We start from the raw sequence: 20,045 nt of genomic DNA on the forward strand, positions 1-20,045 counted from the left end.
AGAATCTGTGCACAGATTCCTGAAACAGCACTTCTAGGTGTAAATAAGTGTAAAAAGTGTAAATCTGCATAAATGGTGACTAATGTCATATCCATTGTTTCCAGGCTAGCCTCTGGTTCCACTTTGACCATAAATTGCTTATTGAAGATGAATAATACATTATACTATATATAAATAATTTATTTATATGTATAATATTTAGCTTGTCTTCATTAACATTAGGTTCTGAAAAGTGATGAGAGGAACAATGGGTGTCTGTCTGAATGAAACATCTGGAACGGAGGGGATAGACCAACCTACTGTGACCGATTGAGAGAGAGAGAGAGAGAGAGCATCCTATTGATAGTGGTTAAAAACTGTATGACTGTATGAGCTCAACAGATCAACAAGCAAAGCTTTATGAAATTGCTGAACCCTATTTTTTACATTTAGAAATGAAATGAAGGGAGATAGAAGACAAAAGGCATAAGAGGTTTGAACATTTTTCTGATTATTTGTCATATACCCTATTTCTTTTTGCTAAATCTGTATTTGATGTAACATTAATGCATGTAAATTGCATTTTGCATGGAAAACTAGTAGAGTAAAAGTAATTTATAATGTAAATAATTAATATTTTATCCGTAATTGACATCTAAGATTAATTGTTTTAGTTGGAACCAACAAAACTGACCTTTGTATCACCAGACTAAAAATGTATATAATTGAATAGCAAGCACTAAACATTTTTATTTCTTTCTTTTCACAGACAAGAAAAAGTTACACTTAATCATGAACTGTGCAGCTTTTATAATAGTGACTACCAGTTTTCTTTATTTGACTGATGCAGATAATCTGTACTACAGTAAAGGTAATGCTTAAAATGTTTTTTATTAAAGTTATCAATTCATCATATTTCTTTGTCAAATGCTTATTTTTTTATTACTTTTTAAAATATTTTTCAGACAAAGATAAAGATCTGCAGTACCTTATGGAACCACCAGTGTATGCTGAAATAAATGCACGCAGAAGAGAGAATGCCACCCTGCCATGTATTCTGCGAACTGTACCTTCTCAATACAGAGTTAAATGGAGTAAGGTTGAACCTCTTCATACAGGTGCAGAAAATATTGTTCTCATGAGTAATGGGCATGAGGTTAAATATTATGGCACATGGCAGTATAAAGCAAGCCTTCGACGTTTACATGCTTTGGACATTTCTCTCCGCCTCACCAAGCTGGAGCTCCAAGATTGGGGTCTGTACAAGTGTGAACTGATCAATGGCATTGATGAAGAGAGTGTCACCATCTCTCTAAACATTGAAGGTACAGGAAAGAAAAGCATAAATATCCAATACATCAATGCTTTTAATAGGTTAAAAAAAGAAGCTGCCATCTTCCAAAAATAACAATATAAATCACTGCTTATGTTTCAGGGGTTGTGTTTCCTTATCAAAGCAGCCATGGACGTTATAAATTTACCTTCTTTGATGCTAAAAATGCTTGTGCAGAGCAGGATGCAACACTGGCAACATACACACAGCTTTTCAGAGGTAACAACTTTTATCATTTGAACCAATAATACTCTGTATCCACTGCACACAATTCACACAATCTAAATTTACAAAACGAGAAAACACTTGTAGATATATGATCTCCTTAATTGTTAGTATGACTTATAATTCATATCTTCCATAATGATTCAATGCATAGAATGGACAGAAGGCCTGGAGTGGTGTAATGCTGGGTGGATAAATGATGGAACTGTCCACTACCCCATTCTGAATCCACGGCCAGCTTGTGGGAAAGATCTTCCTCCAGGAATCCGCAGCTATGGGCCCCGGCACAAGACCAAGGACCGTTTCGATGCCTTCTGCTTCACCTCTACCACCGAAGGTCAGCAAATGCATGGCACTGCAGATTATTTGACCAATTCCTCACATGGTTATAATAAAAGAAAATAGTTAAAGGTGCCATAGCAAGAATGCCTCTAAACTGTTTGTTCAGTAAAGTTGGAAAATATTATAATATTTTAATCACCCAGTATGACTAATTACTCAATGCTGCAGTGATAGTCAACAGTAATGTAGTGTCTATCTAGTGTGTAGAGCTTTCATAAAGTAGTCATTTTGAGAATGTGGCCACTGAAATCAAACTGACAAACACATGCAGGAGATATGGTGGGCTCAGTAAAAAACAGAAGAGGAGAAAGACAATGCACTGTTGTTAGATTAGACAGGAGAGAGTCTGTTAGAGTGAAATTGTTTCTGTGGTGACATTTTAGCTCCTGCTATGTCAGTGCAATATTGGCAGCTATGAAATGTCATGAAAATGTGACATATCAAAGAACTTGTTTCCTTCAAATTAGATTGTCAAGTGATTTTATTTAATTAGAATATTGATTGTGTAGAGAATATTTTGATGATTCGAATTTTATTGTTACTTTTAAGTTGAATATATGTGAAGAAACATGCACGTTTCCACATATTTACCTCAACTGCAACTGAGACTTTTTATACTTTCCCTTTCAAACAGGTTCGGTGTTCTATGTCCCAGGGCCACTAAATTTTTTGGAAGCAACTCATGCCTGTAAGGAAAAAGGAGCAAGCCTGGCCCGTGTGGGAGAACTCTATTCATCCTGGAAGTTTCAGAGATTGGAGCGCTGTGATGGAGGTTGGCTACAAGATGGTAGTGTGCGTTTTCCCATCATTACACCTAGAAAGCGCTGTGGAGGATTCTCACAACAAGGGGTTCACAATTTTGGATTCCTTAAAAAGAGTGTTAGTCTCTATGGGGCATATTGTTACAAGTAAATATCAACATAGGGATAAATGATTACAGATTCTCCAGCTCTACAGTGTGGAAAAATCTGCAGGAGTCAATGTAACAGTTCCCACATACCCTGAGAATGATTATTTTTTTTCCCGACGCAGCAATATGATATATTTTGACATGTGATACTTTGGCAAGTTACATGACCAGATTTGTTCTGTGGGAATATACAGTGAGGAACACCCTGCTATTTTGCAAGTTCTCCCACTTAGAAATCATGGAGGGGTCTGAAATTGTCATAGTAGGTGCATGTCCACTGTGAGAGACATAATTTAAAAAAGAAATCCAGAAATCACAATGTATGATTTTTTAACTATTTATTTGTATGATACAGCTGCAAATAAGTATTTGAACACCTGAGAAAGTCAATGTTAATATTTGGTACAGTAGCCTTTGTTTGCAATTACAGAGGTCAAACATTTCCTGTAGTTTTTCACCAGGTTTGCACACACTGCAGGAGGAATTTGGCCCACTCCTCCACACAGATCTTCTCTAGATCAGTCAGGTTTCTGGCCTGTCGCTGAGAAACACGGAGTTTGAGCTCACTCCAAAGATTCTCTATTGGGTTTAGGTCTGGAGACTGGCTAGGCCACGCCAGAACCTTGATATGCTCCTTACAGAGCCACTACTTGGTTATCCTGGCTGTGTGCTTCGGGTCATTGTCATGTTGGAAGACCCAGCCTCGACCCATCTTCAATGCTCTAACTGAGGGAAGGAGGTTGTTCCCCAAAATCTCGCAATACATGGCCCCGGTCATCCTCTCCTTAATACAGTGCAGTTGCCCTGTTCCATGTGCAGAAAAATACCCCCAAAGCATGATGCTACCACCCCCATGCTTCACAGTAGGGATGGTGTTCTTGGGATGGTACTCATCATTCTTCTTCCTCCAAACACGTTTAGTGGAATTATGACCCAAAAGTTCTTTTTTGGTCTCATCTGACCACATGACTTTCTCCCATGACTCCTCTGGATCATCCAAATGGTCATTGGCAAACTTAAGACGTGCCTGGACATGTGCTGGTTTAAGCAGGGGAACCTTCCGTGCCATGCATGATTTCAAACCATGACGTCTTAGTGTATTACCAACAGTAACCTTGGAAACGGTGGTCCCAGCTCTTTTCAGGTCATTAACCAGCTCATCCCGTGTAGCTCTGGGCTGATTTCTCACCTTCCTTAGGATCATTGAGACCCCACGAGGTGAGATCTTGCATGGAGCCCCAGTCCGAGGGAGATTGACAGTCACGTTTAGCTTCTTCCATTTTCTAATGATTGCTCCAACAGTGGACCTTTTTTCACCAAGCTGCTTGGCAGTTTCCCTGTAGCCCTTTCCAGCCTTGTGGAGGTGTACAATTTTGTCTCTAGTGTCTTTGGACAGCTCTTTGGTCATGGCCATGTTAGTAGTTGGATTCTTACTGATTGTATGGGGTGGACAGGTGTCTTTATGCAGCTAATGACCTCAAACAGGTGCATCTAATTTAGGATAATAAATGTAGTGGAGGTGGACATTTTAAAGGCAGACTAACAGGTCTTTGAGGGTCAGAATTCTAGCTGATAGACAGGTGTTTAAATACTTATTTGCAGCTGTATCATACAAATAAATAGTTTAAAAATCATATATTGTGATTTCTGGATTTTTTTTTTTAGATTATGTCTCTCACAGTGGACATGCACCTACAATGACAATTTCAGACCCCTCCATTATTTCTAAGTGGGAGAACTTGCAAAATAGCAGGGTGTTCAAATACTTATTTTCCTCACTGTAGGAATTTTTAGACAAAAAATGTAAACATTTATACAAGTTTCACTTATATGTGCAACTCACAATAAACTTCAACTTTAGTGTCACTATCAGAGAATGAGTACAGAGACAATGAAATGCATTTTATACATAATTAAAATAATAATGTAGTTATTTATCTACAGATATTTTGTGTCTGTCATAATATTTTTATGTATAATATTAAAGCACATATGTATTTATATTGTATATGTTTCACATGACCATTAAAATGTAGACATCTTTATGTACTCATAAGCATTATGTGTGGACTTAATTCTAGAGTAACTAAAATAATAACATAAGAACAAATGACTATAGTTGATACTGTTAGTCAATTTTGTTTTATTAATATGATCTTTATATAAAATTTCAGAACAAATACAGAATCCTACAATTTCTGAATGAATGACACCATATACCAGATGGCTTGACCTTAAAAAAAACCAACAACAACAAAATAAGCAGATAAATAAAATGTGTAAGCCAATTAATGTGAAGTTAATGTTTGTAGTATTTGTTTTATTTCTTCCGGGGTCTGTTTCACACTATATTTATCAATGAAAAAATCCAAAAATCCAACAAAAATAAATTACCACAAAAGATTTGCGTACAAAATCAGTAAAGTGCTTCACAAATCTAAATGATAGACCTAGTGGCACTGATTAATGTATTAGTAACACATTCACGGATCTATGATTGACAGCCAATTAGATTCAATAACATCCATCCAATAGTTTTGAAGTCATCCTAAAGACTAGATATAATTTCCCCATATTTAGTAAAGATAGTGAATATTATACCGAGAAAACAAATGAGCAGATTTTTGTCTTATGAATGTGATTTTGATTAGAATGAAATCAATTATTTCTGAAGAACAAATAAACATTAAAGTATTCAAAAGCAGAAGATATCTACACTTAAAGAGGTATACACTCAGCCAGTATGTAATGTCACCAAAAGAAGCAGAAAAGCAGAATGAATTCTTAAGTCAGTAAAAACAGTTATGATTTCTTATGATGTTAAAACCAGAATCATCAGCATTAAAAAGTGATTATTCCTCAGAGCAAACAAGAGACCTGAAAAAAACCTGAGCACTTTAAAATCTAAATTTCTTTACAGCCAAGCATAAATGAACCCACATCATTTTAACTAAATTTGTCTTACTGTAATTGTGGATGCTTGTTTTATTAAAGAGCTAATTGGAAGCTCTCAATCAAGAAATGCACAAAATACTGTGCATGCAAAATTGCCTTGGAATCTGTAGACCATGTTCTTTGTTTAGTGCTTTAAGGATCTAAAAGATGTAGTTGAATACAGGTACTTAAATTGATTATATATGTATTCTGCATGGCTGAGAAAGCCCAGGTTTTTACTGTGTGCAAATGTCAGAATGACAATAGCCAGTAAGAATTACTAAACTCATTTACACTGCCAGGTTCAACGGAAGTAAGCCAGGATCTTTAACCTGCTTTTTCCACATTCATTTTCAAGTATTAAAGTGTGAAATTGTATTTATTTTAACTTGCATGGTTTTGAAGTTCTGTGGATGTAAGAATTTTACATTTAGAGGCCACTAATAAACAAATGTGTAAGCAATTATGCTTGGTCACTGAAGATGAGCTGTTATCCTAAAATGTCCTATAAGATTGATATCAGCAGTGGATTGTTTCCTCTCTGTGCCTGCATTTACCCTCGCTATGCACTTCTGCCTACTAGTGGCAGTAATGGAAACTTTCCCTTGGATGAAATGAGCTCTTTATGAACAGTGGCATCAGTTTAATTCAGACCAGCTGAGGTTAAATAGAATTTGCTTTGATATGAATCTCTACTGTTTGTAAACTGTAATCTGCATTTACTAACTAACTGGAAGAAAGTTATGGGTTTTTGTGCCATAGAATTACAAAATAAGTAATTCAGTGTCAGGAAAATGTATGAAAGAAGCTGATGACTGGAGCAGAACAATTCAAGTGTGATTTTTGCCTGAAACTTTGAAAGTGTGAATGATGACTAATGCAGGTCTCTTTAAGAAAAGAGAATGGAGCATTGAAAGAGAAAAATGAAGAGACTGGTTGGTTTACAATCTCCAACGCGGTGGTTTTGATTTTTCTGTGGCTTCTTGGTTGTTTGCGGGGGGCAATGTAACTTGTTTTCTTTTTGAATCCACTGGATTTGTAAAAAAAAAAAAAAAAAAAAAAAAAAAAGTGAGACGTCATTTCTAGCAGTACACAATATAAATGTAAACAATATAAAGAGTCGTGAAAGAAATTCTGATTAAGCTACAAGAGTAATTAAAATTCATTTTTACTTATCCATCGATTATTTTGTCAATAGTCAATCTTGACAAAAACAGTAGTTATCATTTGTAAAACAGTGTCTTACGTGGTGTACAGGTGATCTGTGGCTCCTCCCACTGTCCATTGCTTTGGCAATTGATGATAGGTTTGTGTCTTTGAAGGAAACCCTCCACACATTGGTAACGTACCTGAGCATTAATCACATATCGATCTTTGCGCTCACCAAACTGCTTAGCATTCAAGACCAGAGGTGGCTGGCCACAAACAGCTGAAATGTATATAAAAGAAAATATTAGATATATGGTTATATTAGCTAACCATAGAGTGCGTAAATGTGTTTTTTATTAGTACAACAATGTGCTCACAGAACAATGTGCTGATAGAATGTCCATTTTCAAGTCCTTGTAATGACCAGTTTGCATAGTGTGCACACTGACCACCCATTTTTTTTGAAGAGAGCTCCTTACACAAATATGAAATACTTACTTGTGCCCTTTTTGCAAGTGTAGGACATATGGTAGTTACAGGGTACATCACTCCATCGTCCGCCATCATGCCATACCATCACCACACAGTCCTCTCCTGACAGGAAATAGCTATCAGGCTGACCAAGATACCAGTTCTCATACAGCTGAAACAGAGAAGAAAGAAAAACGTTGAAATTTTCCAAAGATCAAAAAAAAAAAAAAAAAGAAAAAGGGAGACAGTATGTAGAGTATAAAGAAAGTCTGTATCAATCTGTTGTTAGAGAAAAATATGTGGCATTTTTTCAGTTCATTTATCCACAAATTGCTTTCTAGCCCAAATTTTCAGTAAACCATTTTACCAGCATAGTGCTAGGTGCTGAAAATCAAATATATTTTTTAACATTTTTTAACTGGAGTCAAAGTCCAAGGACATTTGAGTGCATTTGGATATGATTCATATCCTTCAACAGTGTTGAATTTTTTTTTACTACATGTAAACTTTCAATGTGACCTTGGCTACGGGCAGTGTTACTTGGTGACTACATAACAAACAGTATGCACCCACAGATGTTGTACATGTTTTAAGAGGGGACAGTAGGGCTTAGGATGCTATACAAGTTTACTAAACACTATAGGTGAAAAGGGTGTCTTGCATGCAGACTGAACAACCCTACAAAGACTGTTGCCACAACAGAGCACATACCAGAGATAAAGGACGATGTGTAGAAAAGTCAATTTACTCTCTTATAATTTAGCTTAAGTTGCATATTTTATCATGTGCTTGGGAATAAGGTACACTGAAACATTTCAAAAATATTTTCTTTTTTGTACTGGAGTATACAGAATGTATGTAAATTATATAAACATGTCTTTTTTGTGTTTTGGAAGCATAAGTATTGGATGTAGAGACAGAAGAAATACCCAGCTTTTCTGACAACGCTATAAGATTAAATGAAAACTACTACAAAACAGGATGTGAGTTTTAATCCAACTTTCCAACCTTAAACACTTTCAGAGAAAAGGGCAGTCTACAGAAACAGTAGTTTACAAGCACCTTTCCCAGCACCTCACAGTGCAATTAAAAGAGAGGTCTGTAAGCTGCACCAGTGGGATACCATCACAATTTAAGCAATACAAAGCGTACCAGCGGGTTTCCATCAGACCAGCGGAAATCACCCTCAATGGTCCTGTCATTGAGACCAGTCCACTGGTACTCCCTGTACTTATCTGTAGAAGAAAAGCCTGACATGAGTCACACAGCAAATGCCTGATTATAATTATGCTTTTCAGAGCTAAAGACAATACAGCCTTAACTTCTGGCTTCAAAAGATCCTAAAGGGATTGGCAAGCCTGGCTAGTTTCTTGCATACAGGAAAAAACATTTAAATGGATAATTTTGCTTATATGCTATAAGGTCAGACAAGTCATTTTAGAATGGATTAGATTAGATTAGATTTAACTTAATTGTAATTTCGTAAATGTACAGTGCCAATGAAATGAATTTTGAATGAAACGTGTCAAAATATTACAAATGAGAATTACTAAGTTTTTTTCTTGGTTTCAAATCATGTTAATGGTATGGTAACCTTACAATTAACTCATTTAAAAATAATTTGTGAATTATCAGACACTTCCAACAATTTGTGTGACTGTTGTCTGGACCAAACCCACCTTCACATCTGAAACTGCTTTCTTACATATATTCAGTTCAATAAGCTGAATATACAAAATATACAATAAAACAAAATATAGCTGATTATATAGTTGCAAATATAGCAAATTGATTTCTTATGTTACTAATGTAGCTATGTATATTATATACTTAAGTGCTAAATTAACTGCAAATTAATAACTTACTGTATATAAAAAAACAACCAAATTAATTTCACATTAGAAACAGTAAATGTAAGTAAATTTAAACCTACAGTTGATAAAATATTGCTCTTCAGGTGACATAACAGAAACCAGGTGACCGCCAGACATCCGACAATGCTGCTCTGCCCCCTCCCAGCTCTGACGTTTTGAGAAGTGCTTATAACAGTTGCCCTGGAACTTCTCCCAGCCTGGCTCACATTGCTCCAGATCTCAAAATAACAATAAAGGGAAGACATTTTTAAATAAAACTTCAGAATCAGCATTAAAATGTTTGGATCTAATCTCTACTAAATAAGAATACACTTTCTTAGGATGTATCCTGAAATTTTGAAACTGAAGTATAGGTCTAATCATTCCATTTATATTGGTAGGGGGTAACAACAAACACAGTCTACAAAAATATTATAGTTTGATGTAAAACACAACTCACCAATTTGGCAGAAATCTCCCCCATAGGTTGGAAGACAAAGGCACTTGACAATAGCACCTATGTCTACACAGGTACCTCCATTGGAACATGGATTCTCCAAACAGCCATCTAAAAATACACAATTCCCACTTTAAATCTGTCTGCTTAAGCATGGTATGACAACTTGGATAATATAGTGCAGATAGTGTACAGTTAATGAAGTTACTGAGTTGAAAGATAGATAAGTCTTGGTTTGTCCACTAGATGGAACCATTATATTGCTGGTGAAACTGCAAGCAAAAACTTGTGAAACAATATATTTTTTAATCTGGCAGCCATCAGTACTTCATGTTTTTGTTTTTGTCTGTTTTTACACAAGGTGCTCCAGAGGTTCACAATTATAATTAACACAAGATACAATTTTAGATAGCAGAAAATTCCATATAAATAAAATGATAAAGCATTTTATTCTCCTTTAAAAATATATATATATAAATGCAATTTTATGTAACCTAGTATCTATTGTAAAAGTACCCTGAAATAAATAGGAAGCATAATAAAGTCTAGGAGAAAAAAAAAAAAAGATTTATACCTGATATGCTTGTTCTAAGTGCTCTCTCTGTTGGCCCCGGAGGTGGGGTTACATGGTATGTCGGGGTTGTCAGTTCATTCTCTTCCTTTCTCGTTGTAGATTCTGTGGTGAAAGTCAAGTCTTGATATGCATGTTCCTTGTCATTAGTTGCAATGGAGGAAGTCAGACTCCGAGTCTCCTTATTGTTTTCAGAAGTGGGAACTGCAGTAGGGTCTGATTCAGCTGAGGAGTCAGGGTCATCTGTGATTAATTGGGTATCACCACTGGTCTCAACATCTGCCCGGAACTCCTGTGGTGGGGTAGGAGTAGTCATAGTGTCCCAGAATGGTGTTAGAGTAATGTCTGGAATCAGTGTAACCTCTACAGCAAAATGAGTTGTGCTGGAAACATTTTCAGTATTGTTAAACTCTGTTGTGTTCAGGTGAAGCAGGTGTGTGGGTATGGGAGTGGTACTGGGATAAGGGAGGTCTGTGACTGATGACCCCCCTCCAGAAGAGTTTTCTGTTTCCTGTGAGATATCTTCATGGCCAATATTGTCTTTGCTTGACATTGTTCCAGTATTAGTCAGTGGAATTATTGACACAGTTTGAAAGATTGGTGCGTTTTTTCTCTCCTGTTGAATCTTTTTCACCTCTTCCTTTATGATGCTGCTGCCAGATGTAGTACTGCTCTCTGGAACAGAAGTGGTGTCCAACTCCTGAGAGGAACTTGTCTCCACATCCAGTGCCTTTGGAGAAATAGATGTGCCCAACAGGTGAGGTGCAGGTGTGGTAAGAAGGGTCAGCAGTATCACATTATCATCACCTGATCCATCAAAAGGCTCTGTTTGTTTCTCAGATGAATGTACGGGTGTCATAGTCACTCCTGACTCATGATCACTATCATTATCAGCTGAACTGAGAGACACCACTAGGGATTCAGCTGAAGTATGTCCTCTTTCTTGCTCCACTTCATCTGTAGTACTGGATATGTCTGTTACAACAGACTGCTCATGACTTTGCTCAAAACCTGTGAGGTGGCATTTAAAAAATTTTTAATTTAAAAAAGTAAAAAAATAATTAAAGGTTATTATTATTATAATTTTGCTAATACAAAGATGATACAATTCTTCAAATTTAAAATGCATTTTATTTTTTTCACTTACTCAGCATTGGCTGACTTAGATCTTCCAGCAAAGAACCCTCTGTGGTGGTTTCAGATAAAGAATGTTCGTAGGTAACTTTTAGACTCAGTGTGACATTAGAGCCAAATTTCTCTGAGAATGCTGTAGTCAGTTCACTTCCTGAGCCCTCAGTGATTTCTGAAGAAGTGGTCTGAGTTTTGAGGTCCAGATTGAAATCTGATTCCAATGCCCTAGTGATGTTAAAAGGTTGTTCTGTTGCAGTAGAATTTTCATTGACATGGCTTTCATTTTGATAATCAAAGTTGTTCTCAGGCATGGATTTTAATCCTCCAATCTCCCTAAACTCATACAATGGCTCCAAGTTATCAACAGTTATGTTTGGTTTACTCTCTGTAAACGTGTTATATTCCCCCGTCTCTTTTGGCTCCAGGCTGGTGCCTGTCATAGGCTGATAGTATGTATGATTGTCAGTCTTCACTTCTAAATCAGCTGTACCATTCTCTTTATCTTGGTATATTGTTGACTTTGGTTGATCCCAGCTGGGCCCTGTGTATATCTTTGGCACTGATTCAGCGTCAGTGGGCTTTGTGAGCACTTCTAGCCTGGAGCTCTGAGTCGGTTCAAGTACCTTTTTGTATATTGCTGAAGTGGTGAGTATATTTCTGCTAACAGTGGTTGTATGAACTTTATCAAATGGGGATAGTGTAGTGTCGTGCTTCTCCATCTTAACTGTTTTTTTGCTGGAGAATGAGAAAACCTCAACAGCCCCTTGAACCTCATTTTCTGTTTTCTGTGTTACATGACCTGAACTAAACTCTTCTTCTGTGTCAGCTAAGGTCACAATGTCCTGGTTAATATTTTCTGACTCTGTGGCCAAGTACTCAAAAGGGCTGACTGTCTGAGAATTAAAGTCTTCTGTAAAAAAAAAAAAAAAAAAAGAACAATGAAATTCAGATACTATATAATTGCAGAAAAACCCAACAATTGCCAGAATTTCCAATGGGTGTATTTCATTATCATCAATATGCTTAGAATAGTAAAAATGTTAAAAAGACATTTAAAAGGAATGCTTGTTACCTCTAAAGCAGTAGGCATCGTAGCGTGTGTGAGGTTCAGGAAAGCCAGTTTGATTGCTGTAGCGATAGACAGTCTTAACACCAGGTTCTGGGCCTCCACAACGCTCTCTTGCGTGTACAATAGGATATCGTACACTACCATCAGCTAGCCAACCTGGACTACAGTGATCAAGACCATCATTCCATGCCGCATACAGCTGGCTTGTGCTGGCTAATTGTGCACCCTGTTGCTCACAGTATGCTTTAGCCTCAGCCAGTGTGAATCGCTGTGAGGTAGATCCATAGAACACTTTGCCTGAAATAAAAGAAAAAATTAAGGCCTTAAAATACAAATTAGGCAATAAATAAATAAATAAATAAATAAATAAATAAATAAATAGATATAATTACTTACCACGAATGCTCTCTATGTAGCAATAAACATCATAAAGCTCATCAGGCTCCATCATGCCATAGTTTCGGACCCCTGGCAGGCCATCCATATCTCCAAAGCAGCCCTCACGAGGTGTATGGATAGGGTATCTGAGTTTTTGTTTTTAATTGAATTTATTATTTATATTAAGTACACATATGAAATATGCTTTGAGTTATTAATATTGTCTATTGAACAAGAAATGCATTCATGATGACTCATGCTAAAGCAACACTGTTAGGGCATAATGAGTTACATGGGAATCCAATGACCTGACAGATCCATCTGCTAACCAGCCGGCATCACATTGCTCATAACCACTGTGATATGCTGCCAGAAGCTGCTCTGGAGTGGCAATCTGACCTCCAATGTCTTCACATGCATTCTGGGCCTCGTCAAAGGAGAAGGCGTAGCGGCTGGAGGCGTGTCGATAGTGAAACACAACTCCTAAGGATTAACAAATATGAAATGTTTAAATCATATATTCAAAATATTAAATGAATATAGTTTATTATGCAATCTAAAAAAATTATAAAAGTTGTAAATTACATATGAATATATATATTGTAATGCTATCTATTTTAGCTACCCAGATTGTACTAGATCATATTGGGCACACAGATGAAAATATTCATAGAGTACAATTAACAAGCATTTTATATGGTGAAGCTGTTACACCTCTAAATTGCCAATGGATTATTACCTTTAACTTTAATCTGAGCTAGATCATGAGCATCTTCCAATCCCTGCTGAACCTCACAGCGGTAGAATCCTGTATCGTTGTGCCTCAAGCTGTCCAGCTGGAGAGTAAGATCAGTTGGAGAAAATGCATAATTTGGCAGAGAGGCCCGACCTTTATAAAGCTCACTGATTTTCACCCTGTCCCCTCGTGCCACTAGGATCTCAATCTCTTGTCCAGAGGAGAGAATGCTCCACTTTATCCTTGGCATGGTTTGACCAGTGAAAAAAGACAGAGTTGGCAGTGACAAAAGGCACTGAAGATTTAAAGATCCTCCCAAAACGGCAGACACAAGAGGGCTGTCAGGGATCATAACTTGTAAGAGCCTTGTTTCATCTAAAGAAAAGAAATGATGTAACAATGGAGTTATTATATTATAGAAAATGACTAATGACCACTTATGACATTAGTTCCTCAAAATACACACGAATAAAAAAACAAGAAACAGAAAACATACAAATAGGTAAAATAGTGATAGGCACTCCCATGCATAAAGTGTTGAATCTTATTAATAATAACTTAGTCCATATGTGGAATTGACACACCTGTTCCTGGTGTAGGGACAGCAGAGGACAGCAGGACAAAGGGACATAAGGCACACAGCATTAGAGGCAGGAACATCATTGATCTGAGAAGAGAACAAGGGAGAGCAAAATTGAAAAACCAACCAATTCCACAGTACAAATAATACCTGCTTATTGTAGATAGAAACCAATTTGTTAAAAAAATTAAATAAGAAAAATGAGGTCAGTTAAAGAAAACAGAACTTCAAAATGAACTTCAAAAAACAGAACTTCAATTTTTTTTACACTAATGATTCAAACACATTGATTTGTTGTCATTTAATCAACCTGGATTCTGTTCTAGCTTGGGACAGCATATTCATTTAGAAAACTGAAGCATGCTTTCACATGCATGTGTCCAGATTGAGCGAGAAAGCGTGAAAAACACAGAGTTAAATTGTGTGTGTGTTCTTTGTCCATTTACTGTTGCCAGATTGGAGTCATTCCTAATCTAACTCTCCTTTAATGCATCTTGCAAAATCTAGACAGATTAAACTTGCATAATTTAATCACTGTATTGTATTATATAGACTATAGGAACATAGGAATATCTAAAAATATCTTGACTCGAGACATTCATTATAGCAACCATCTTCTAAGGTGTGGTCTTCTTTGACAGCAGACGATTCAGCAAAGTTATCATTTATGTTGGAACGTTTAATGTTTTGGGTTTTTTTTTTTAGCTTACTTTGAAAGCCTTTGTCTTGTGTAATTTTCACATTCATAAATGACTGTTGATTCAGCTGTTAGGGATTACTGGATACTGCACCTGGCAACCCTGTGTGCTTTCCAGTTGGCATGAGCCAGGATGCAGTGGGCTTTCGGCACTCTGGAGTGTGATCTGAATTCTGATGATGAAACTAGTTGTCTTCCCCTAAACGTGTAATTTGGCTCAGATATCTTTATTCTTCACTCAGTTTGAACTAAAATATAAGCTATTCTTTCATTTTTAATATGCAACTCTAACTGAATAGGAAGGGACATTTCAGTTAGACATTGGTAGTTGCTACAGAAAAGTGGAAGAAGTAAAGAAAGAAAGGACCACCTGCTAGACTGAGTACACTAGCATTTGTAAAAAGCAAATGAACTGCATGGTTATCCTGTAAAGGGAAGTGCTTGAAAATCAGGTCAGACAGAGCCTACAGGACATGCAATTTTGATATTTTTTTTTTTAGCAGAAGCCTGCATAAACATACAGCTTTTTAGATATGTTAATTAGCAGATTTAAAAAAATGTTAACATGCATTGCAGCATTTACACAAAATGTCTACATTGCAGTGTACAAAGAACACACATACAGTTCAGTCTGTTCGGGCTTTCCTTAAACTGAGGATGAATATACTGTACAGCATAATTACAACAGCGTATAATAATTATAGTCGCTTATAGTGTAATTATAGAAGTCTAATCTCTACTCTTCTGTCTTTTTTTAATTTCTCTTGCAGTCTTGCAGTCTTGCACAACTAACCATATGTGAAATTAAAGATGTCAGGGAAATGATGAGCCAGAAGACTGAGATATTGCATTTCATACAGACGATGAAATTATATTCAGTTTAACAAATATAATTAAGTTATAATTAATTAAGAAGAGAAAGGTATCTGCAGGGATAAAAAGGTAGGTGGTGCCACTTCTGCTAAAGTAGAAATCACAATTAAAAAAAAAAAATAATTAGACCTTAATTGTGGAATCTGGCTTTCTAAATCACTTAAGCACCCAACATTGAAACATCTGTTTTTAATTAATAGAGAATGTTTTTTGTTTTAACCACAATAATGTTTTAACCACAAATTCTTATCGTTATACTAACAATTCTGCTTTGAATTACAGGCCATGCCATAGTTTAAGGAACCAGGCACAGGGGTCTGCATGAAGCAGCTCAGAGTAACCCAGCCATAAAAATCTCAGCCACAGAATATCAGGAAACCCTAACATCATATTGCTTTTCACAAATGATGTGCACAAACCAGGTCATAAGAGTGGGGGTAGACGACAGGGAGGGAGTGGGAGTCTGAGAGCACTGGAAACTGGCATTTAGGAAAGTAAAAAAGCGAGAGAGAGAAAGAGAGAGAGAGAGAGAGAGAGGTAGAGAGAGAGAGAGAAAGTGCTGTTCTAAGCAGAAAATCACTGGGTGTGTTTTTGTCGTCCTCACCAGAGTAAATCTTGGACTTAATGCCCAGCTTGAGCTTGGGGGGAAAATTAAAGAGGAAGATGTAATTTCCAGTGCTAGTTACCATAAAGCCTCAGAGAAAATGAAGGAAAACCAAATGCTGGTGAGAGACTCACCTAAACTTACAATCAAGCTGCCAGCTCTCTCCCCATTTATCTCAATTTCTCTTCCCAGAAAATGTGCTGCTTCCTCTGTCTCTTTCTCAGTCCGTCTAGCATTTACAAGATTGTCTGGTTCTAAATTGTTAATGAAAGCATTGGGGCAGTCAGCTTTGATCTGCATTTCTGTTCCTTGAGAGTCATTCCTCCCCAATGCTCTCAGTGCATGGCCTATAGCCATTACCACATTTCCATAATCCAGGGGAAAAGGAGCCAGACTGCTTGTTCAGAGGGTGAGCGGTAGAAAGCACAGTCCAAAAACTTAAGGAGCATTTAGACAAAATGTTCAATGACTTTGGGAAATTACAGAGGCCACGCTTTCCTAAAAGGTCAGATCAGGATGAGGAGGAGAAGCAAGATTTGTATACTGTATAAGAGGGATGAGAAGTGTTGCAGTACTATTACATCAGATATCAATCTTTTATCCCCTACATTATGCCACGAGGCACATCTCACCAGCTTTATATGCGTAGTTGAATATTTGGGGACTGTTTCTCAATGGAATGTTATAAAATGCAACACATGAGTTCTCTACACGCCATTAACACTGTGGAATGAAGCATTGTCTACTACTTTGCTAGCTTTCTCAACCTCACTCTTGGCCATTTGTAATGAAATCCTGACCTCCATTTCTAATCTTTTAGCTTTCTTTTAAAAACACAAAATATTTGGAAATTAATATTTTAGTAATATAGTTGATCTTTTTTCTGTTCTTTTTCTTCCCTAAGAAAGAGCATTCCTGACGAATGGTTTTAGGAATATTCTTTTTGTACAAAGGAGGGTAAGAAATTGAAAGTGTTGAAATGATACAATTTGACAGTTTGGTGATCTAAACAATAATCACATAATAACACACACAAACACAGACACAGACACAGACACAGACACACACACACACACACACACACACACACACACACACACACACACACACACAGACCTATCGATCAGATGTCCATTGAGTCACAAGAGCATCAGTAAAGTCAAGCACTGATGTCTGGTGAGGAGGTTTGAGGTGCAGTAAGAGTTCTAATTAACCCCAAAAGAGTTTGATTAGTTTGAGGTCAGGACTCCATGCAAGCCATTCGATTTCTTCCACATCAAATTTAAAACTTGTCTTTATAGAGCTTAATTTTTTATTATACAAAGACTACCTAAACAAGTTTGTGCATCCAAATTTGTGCTAGTTTGGGGGAAAGAAAACACATAGTATACATGACATATGCACATGATGGAAAAATTACCTTTTAATGTTTAAAATTAAAAGATTTTTTAAAAACAGTAATATGATCCAAACAGTTCAAGGAAAATGCCGATATAAGCTCCAGTTATCCTATTTTTGGAAGGAGGTACTGACTTTTGTATTAAATCACTATGACAGCCTTGCACGTGTTCATTCATATATGCATCTATGGTTTCTTCCATGAGCATAATTCTGTGAGAGCCTCCAGATATTTCTGTGAAGCTCATTATGCATGAGATGAGATTAAAATACATGTTGACTGTGGAAGTTAAATTGTTCACACAACCAGAGTTACTTATGTAACTAGCCATATAACAACAGTTTAGTAAGTTTACTTTTGGACTTATCTGGATTTTTATGTCTTTGAGAACGTATCAACTGTAGCAAAACAAATCTATTATATCTAAATTAACTACATATATGCAAAAAGGAAAAAAATGTCAAGAAATTCTAGTGCTTAATTGTGTTGTTTACAGAAATACAGAGCAAGAAGAGTGGATAATTGGAATAGATTCAATTAGCTGCAGATTTGTTGGACAGCTTTGAAGGGATGAACAATCTCTGTAAGGTTTTTTCACTCTCAAATGTCAAGAACAGATGAGCTCTCTTTTAAAAAAAAAAAACTAAAAGCACTCAATCATGAGCAAAACTGACAGGCTCTTAAATAGTCTACACACTATGACCTACATAAGGCAAATAGTCTAAAATATGCCAAACAATAGCAACATTTTTAGCATTGTATCAAATAGCCAGAAAAAGAAAAAAAAGGCTCAAGTGATTAATGAATAAAATCTGATATTTTACACATTTTTATACAATTTTATTTTTTAATGACAAACTCATTTCAGAAGTGTACTTTTTTAAAACTTACCCACACAGGTACAAACAGCACCACCATCAACAATAAACAGTAAAAACAATGAATAGTCAATTAATAATAAGAGGCACATTGAAGAATAATGCAAACCTATGTGTTAAAAAAAAAAAAAAAGAAAGAAAAATTAGAAAACAATATTAATAAAAAGACAGTTACCTACCGTATCTCTATACAATCTGCATTAGAGTTATGTTATAATCTTGCTCCAGTTATGCACTTCTCTGTAGCAGAAAGGCAGAAAAGGCAAACATGTGCCCTGTGTGTGCACAACCCAGAGAGTGAGAACAGAAAAGAGAGAGGGAGGAGGAAAAAAAGCACACAGGATGAAGCTCTCTCTTTCTTTTTCTCGCCAACAGGGAGCACTTTTTACGACACAAGTGATCATGAAGGAAAAGTAAGACTGGAGTAAGTTGGTCAGATGCAAAATGGTCTAAAAGCCAATAAAAATTTTTTTTGGCACACAAATTCATCAAGTCAAAGTGAATGATGATGATGATTCAAACAGATTAGAGAAGTTCAGGAAGAGCATCTTGCTGCTTTTTTTCTACAAAGGGAAATACCTACTTTGCCATGTCACATATCATATGCACAAATGGTCAAAAATGTTTGTATATTGGAATTATTGTGGTAAGGTACAGGTAAATACCACAAATACACAGTATATAAAATTAAAAATGTTATATACTAATTATAAAAATGTTATGCAATAAATTCAAGGTGATATATTCACATCTGCAACTGCCCAGTCTTCGTTGCACAGTTTAGCCCCAGAATCCTGTTCTTGGCTAACAGGAGTGGAACCTGATGTGGTCTACTGTTTGGCTTGTTTTGCATTTTGGGATGCTTTGCTGATTTTCCACCTGTAGAACTCTAACACACTGGATATTTTTGGCTTTTGCACCATTCTGAATAAACTTTAGAGATTGTTGTGCATAAAAATGCCATGAAATCAGCAGTTTCTGAAATACTGAAATCTGCCTGTCTGTTACAAATAAACATAACACAGTCAAGGTAGCTAAGAACACATCTTAGTGTTTGGTTGGAACATTAGCTGAAACTGTTCACTTATATCTAAATCTTTATATGCTGATAACAGGATATACAGGTATTACTAATAATTCATTCATTCTTCCTTCAGTAAACACTTTTAAGGTTGGGATCATTAATCTGTAGTCTATCTGGGCCATCCTGAGCAATGAAGCAATACACCCTGGATGGGATGCCAGTTCATTGCACGATACTTACATTCACAAACACCCTCCATGCATTCATGTTTCAGGAGTTGAAAGTTAGTATTTTCAATTTAGGAAGTTGAGAAACCAATGCAAAGCCCAGGAGACCACATAAAACTTAACATATACATATCCAGAACTAAGCAACATGAACTAAGAACACAGGAGCTATATGTTGGCAATGCCATCTGATGTGCCACCATGCTAGTAGGATGACCAATGTAG

General features: G+C 36.4%; 2 protein-coding genes across 4 annotated transcripts; one reads left to right on the forward strand and one right to left on the reverse strand.

The window, feature by feature from the left end:
- The first annotated feature begins 334 nt into the window (after positions 1–334).
- hapln2 (hyaluronan and proteoglycan link protein 2) lies at positions 335–3,030 on the forward strand. The gene is made up of 6 exons (XM_046847909.1): positions 335–472; positions 749–850; positions 945–1,304; positions 1,415–1,531; positions 1,692–1,874; positions 2,514–3,030. Exons 2-6 carry the CDS (start codon positions 772–774, stop codon positions 2,789–2,791), a joined length of 1,017 nt encoding a protein of 338 aa, XP_046703865.1. The 5' UTR covers positions 335–472; positions 749–771; the 3' UTR covers positions 2,792–3,030.
- Positions 3,031–4,912: 1,882 nt separating this feature from the next.
- On the reverse strand, positions 4,913–19,199 carry bcan (brevican). 3 transcript variants are annotated; one of them, XM_046846721.1, is made up of 14 exons: positions 18,749–19,199; positions 14,123–14,205; positions 13,542–13,913; positions 13,111–13,285; positions 12,821–12,948; positions 12,428–12,721; positions 11,372–12,265; positions 10,228–11,235; positions 9,657–9,764; positions 9,277–9,435; positions 8,496–8,578; positions 7,371–7,515; positions 6,970–7,152; positions 4,913–6,753 (listed from the first exon to the last, which is right to left on the reverse strand). In XM_046846721.1, the coding sequence occupies exons 2-14, from the start codon at positions 14,199–14,201 to the stop codon at positions 6,665–6,667; spliced, it is 3,717 nt and encodes a 1,238-aa protein (XP_046702677.1). In that variant the 5' UTR covers positions 14,202–14,205; positions 18,749–19,199; the 3' UTR covers positions 4,913–6,664. The 3 variants fall into 3 exon arrangements, with proteins under 3 accessions (XP_046702677.1, XP_046702676.1, XP_046702675.1); XM_046846720.1 differs by lacking the exon at positions 18,749–19,199 and adding an exon at positions 14,429–14,472 and having other exon boundaries at positions 11,372–12,262; XM_046846719.1 differs by lacking the exon at positions 18,749–19,199 and adding an exon at positions 14,429–14,472.
- Between the last annotated feature and the right edge of the window lie 846 nt (positions 19,200–20,045).

The sequence above is a fragment of the Silurus meridionalis genome, chromosome 4 (genome assembly GCF_014805685.1).
Source record: "Silurus meridionalis isolate SWU-2019-XX chromosome 4, ASM1480568v1, whole genome shotgun sequence".
Taxonomy (NCBI): domain Eukaryota; kingdom Metazoa; phylum Chordata; class Actinopteri; order Siluriformes; family Siluridae; genus Silurus; species Silurus meridionalis.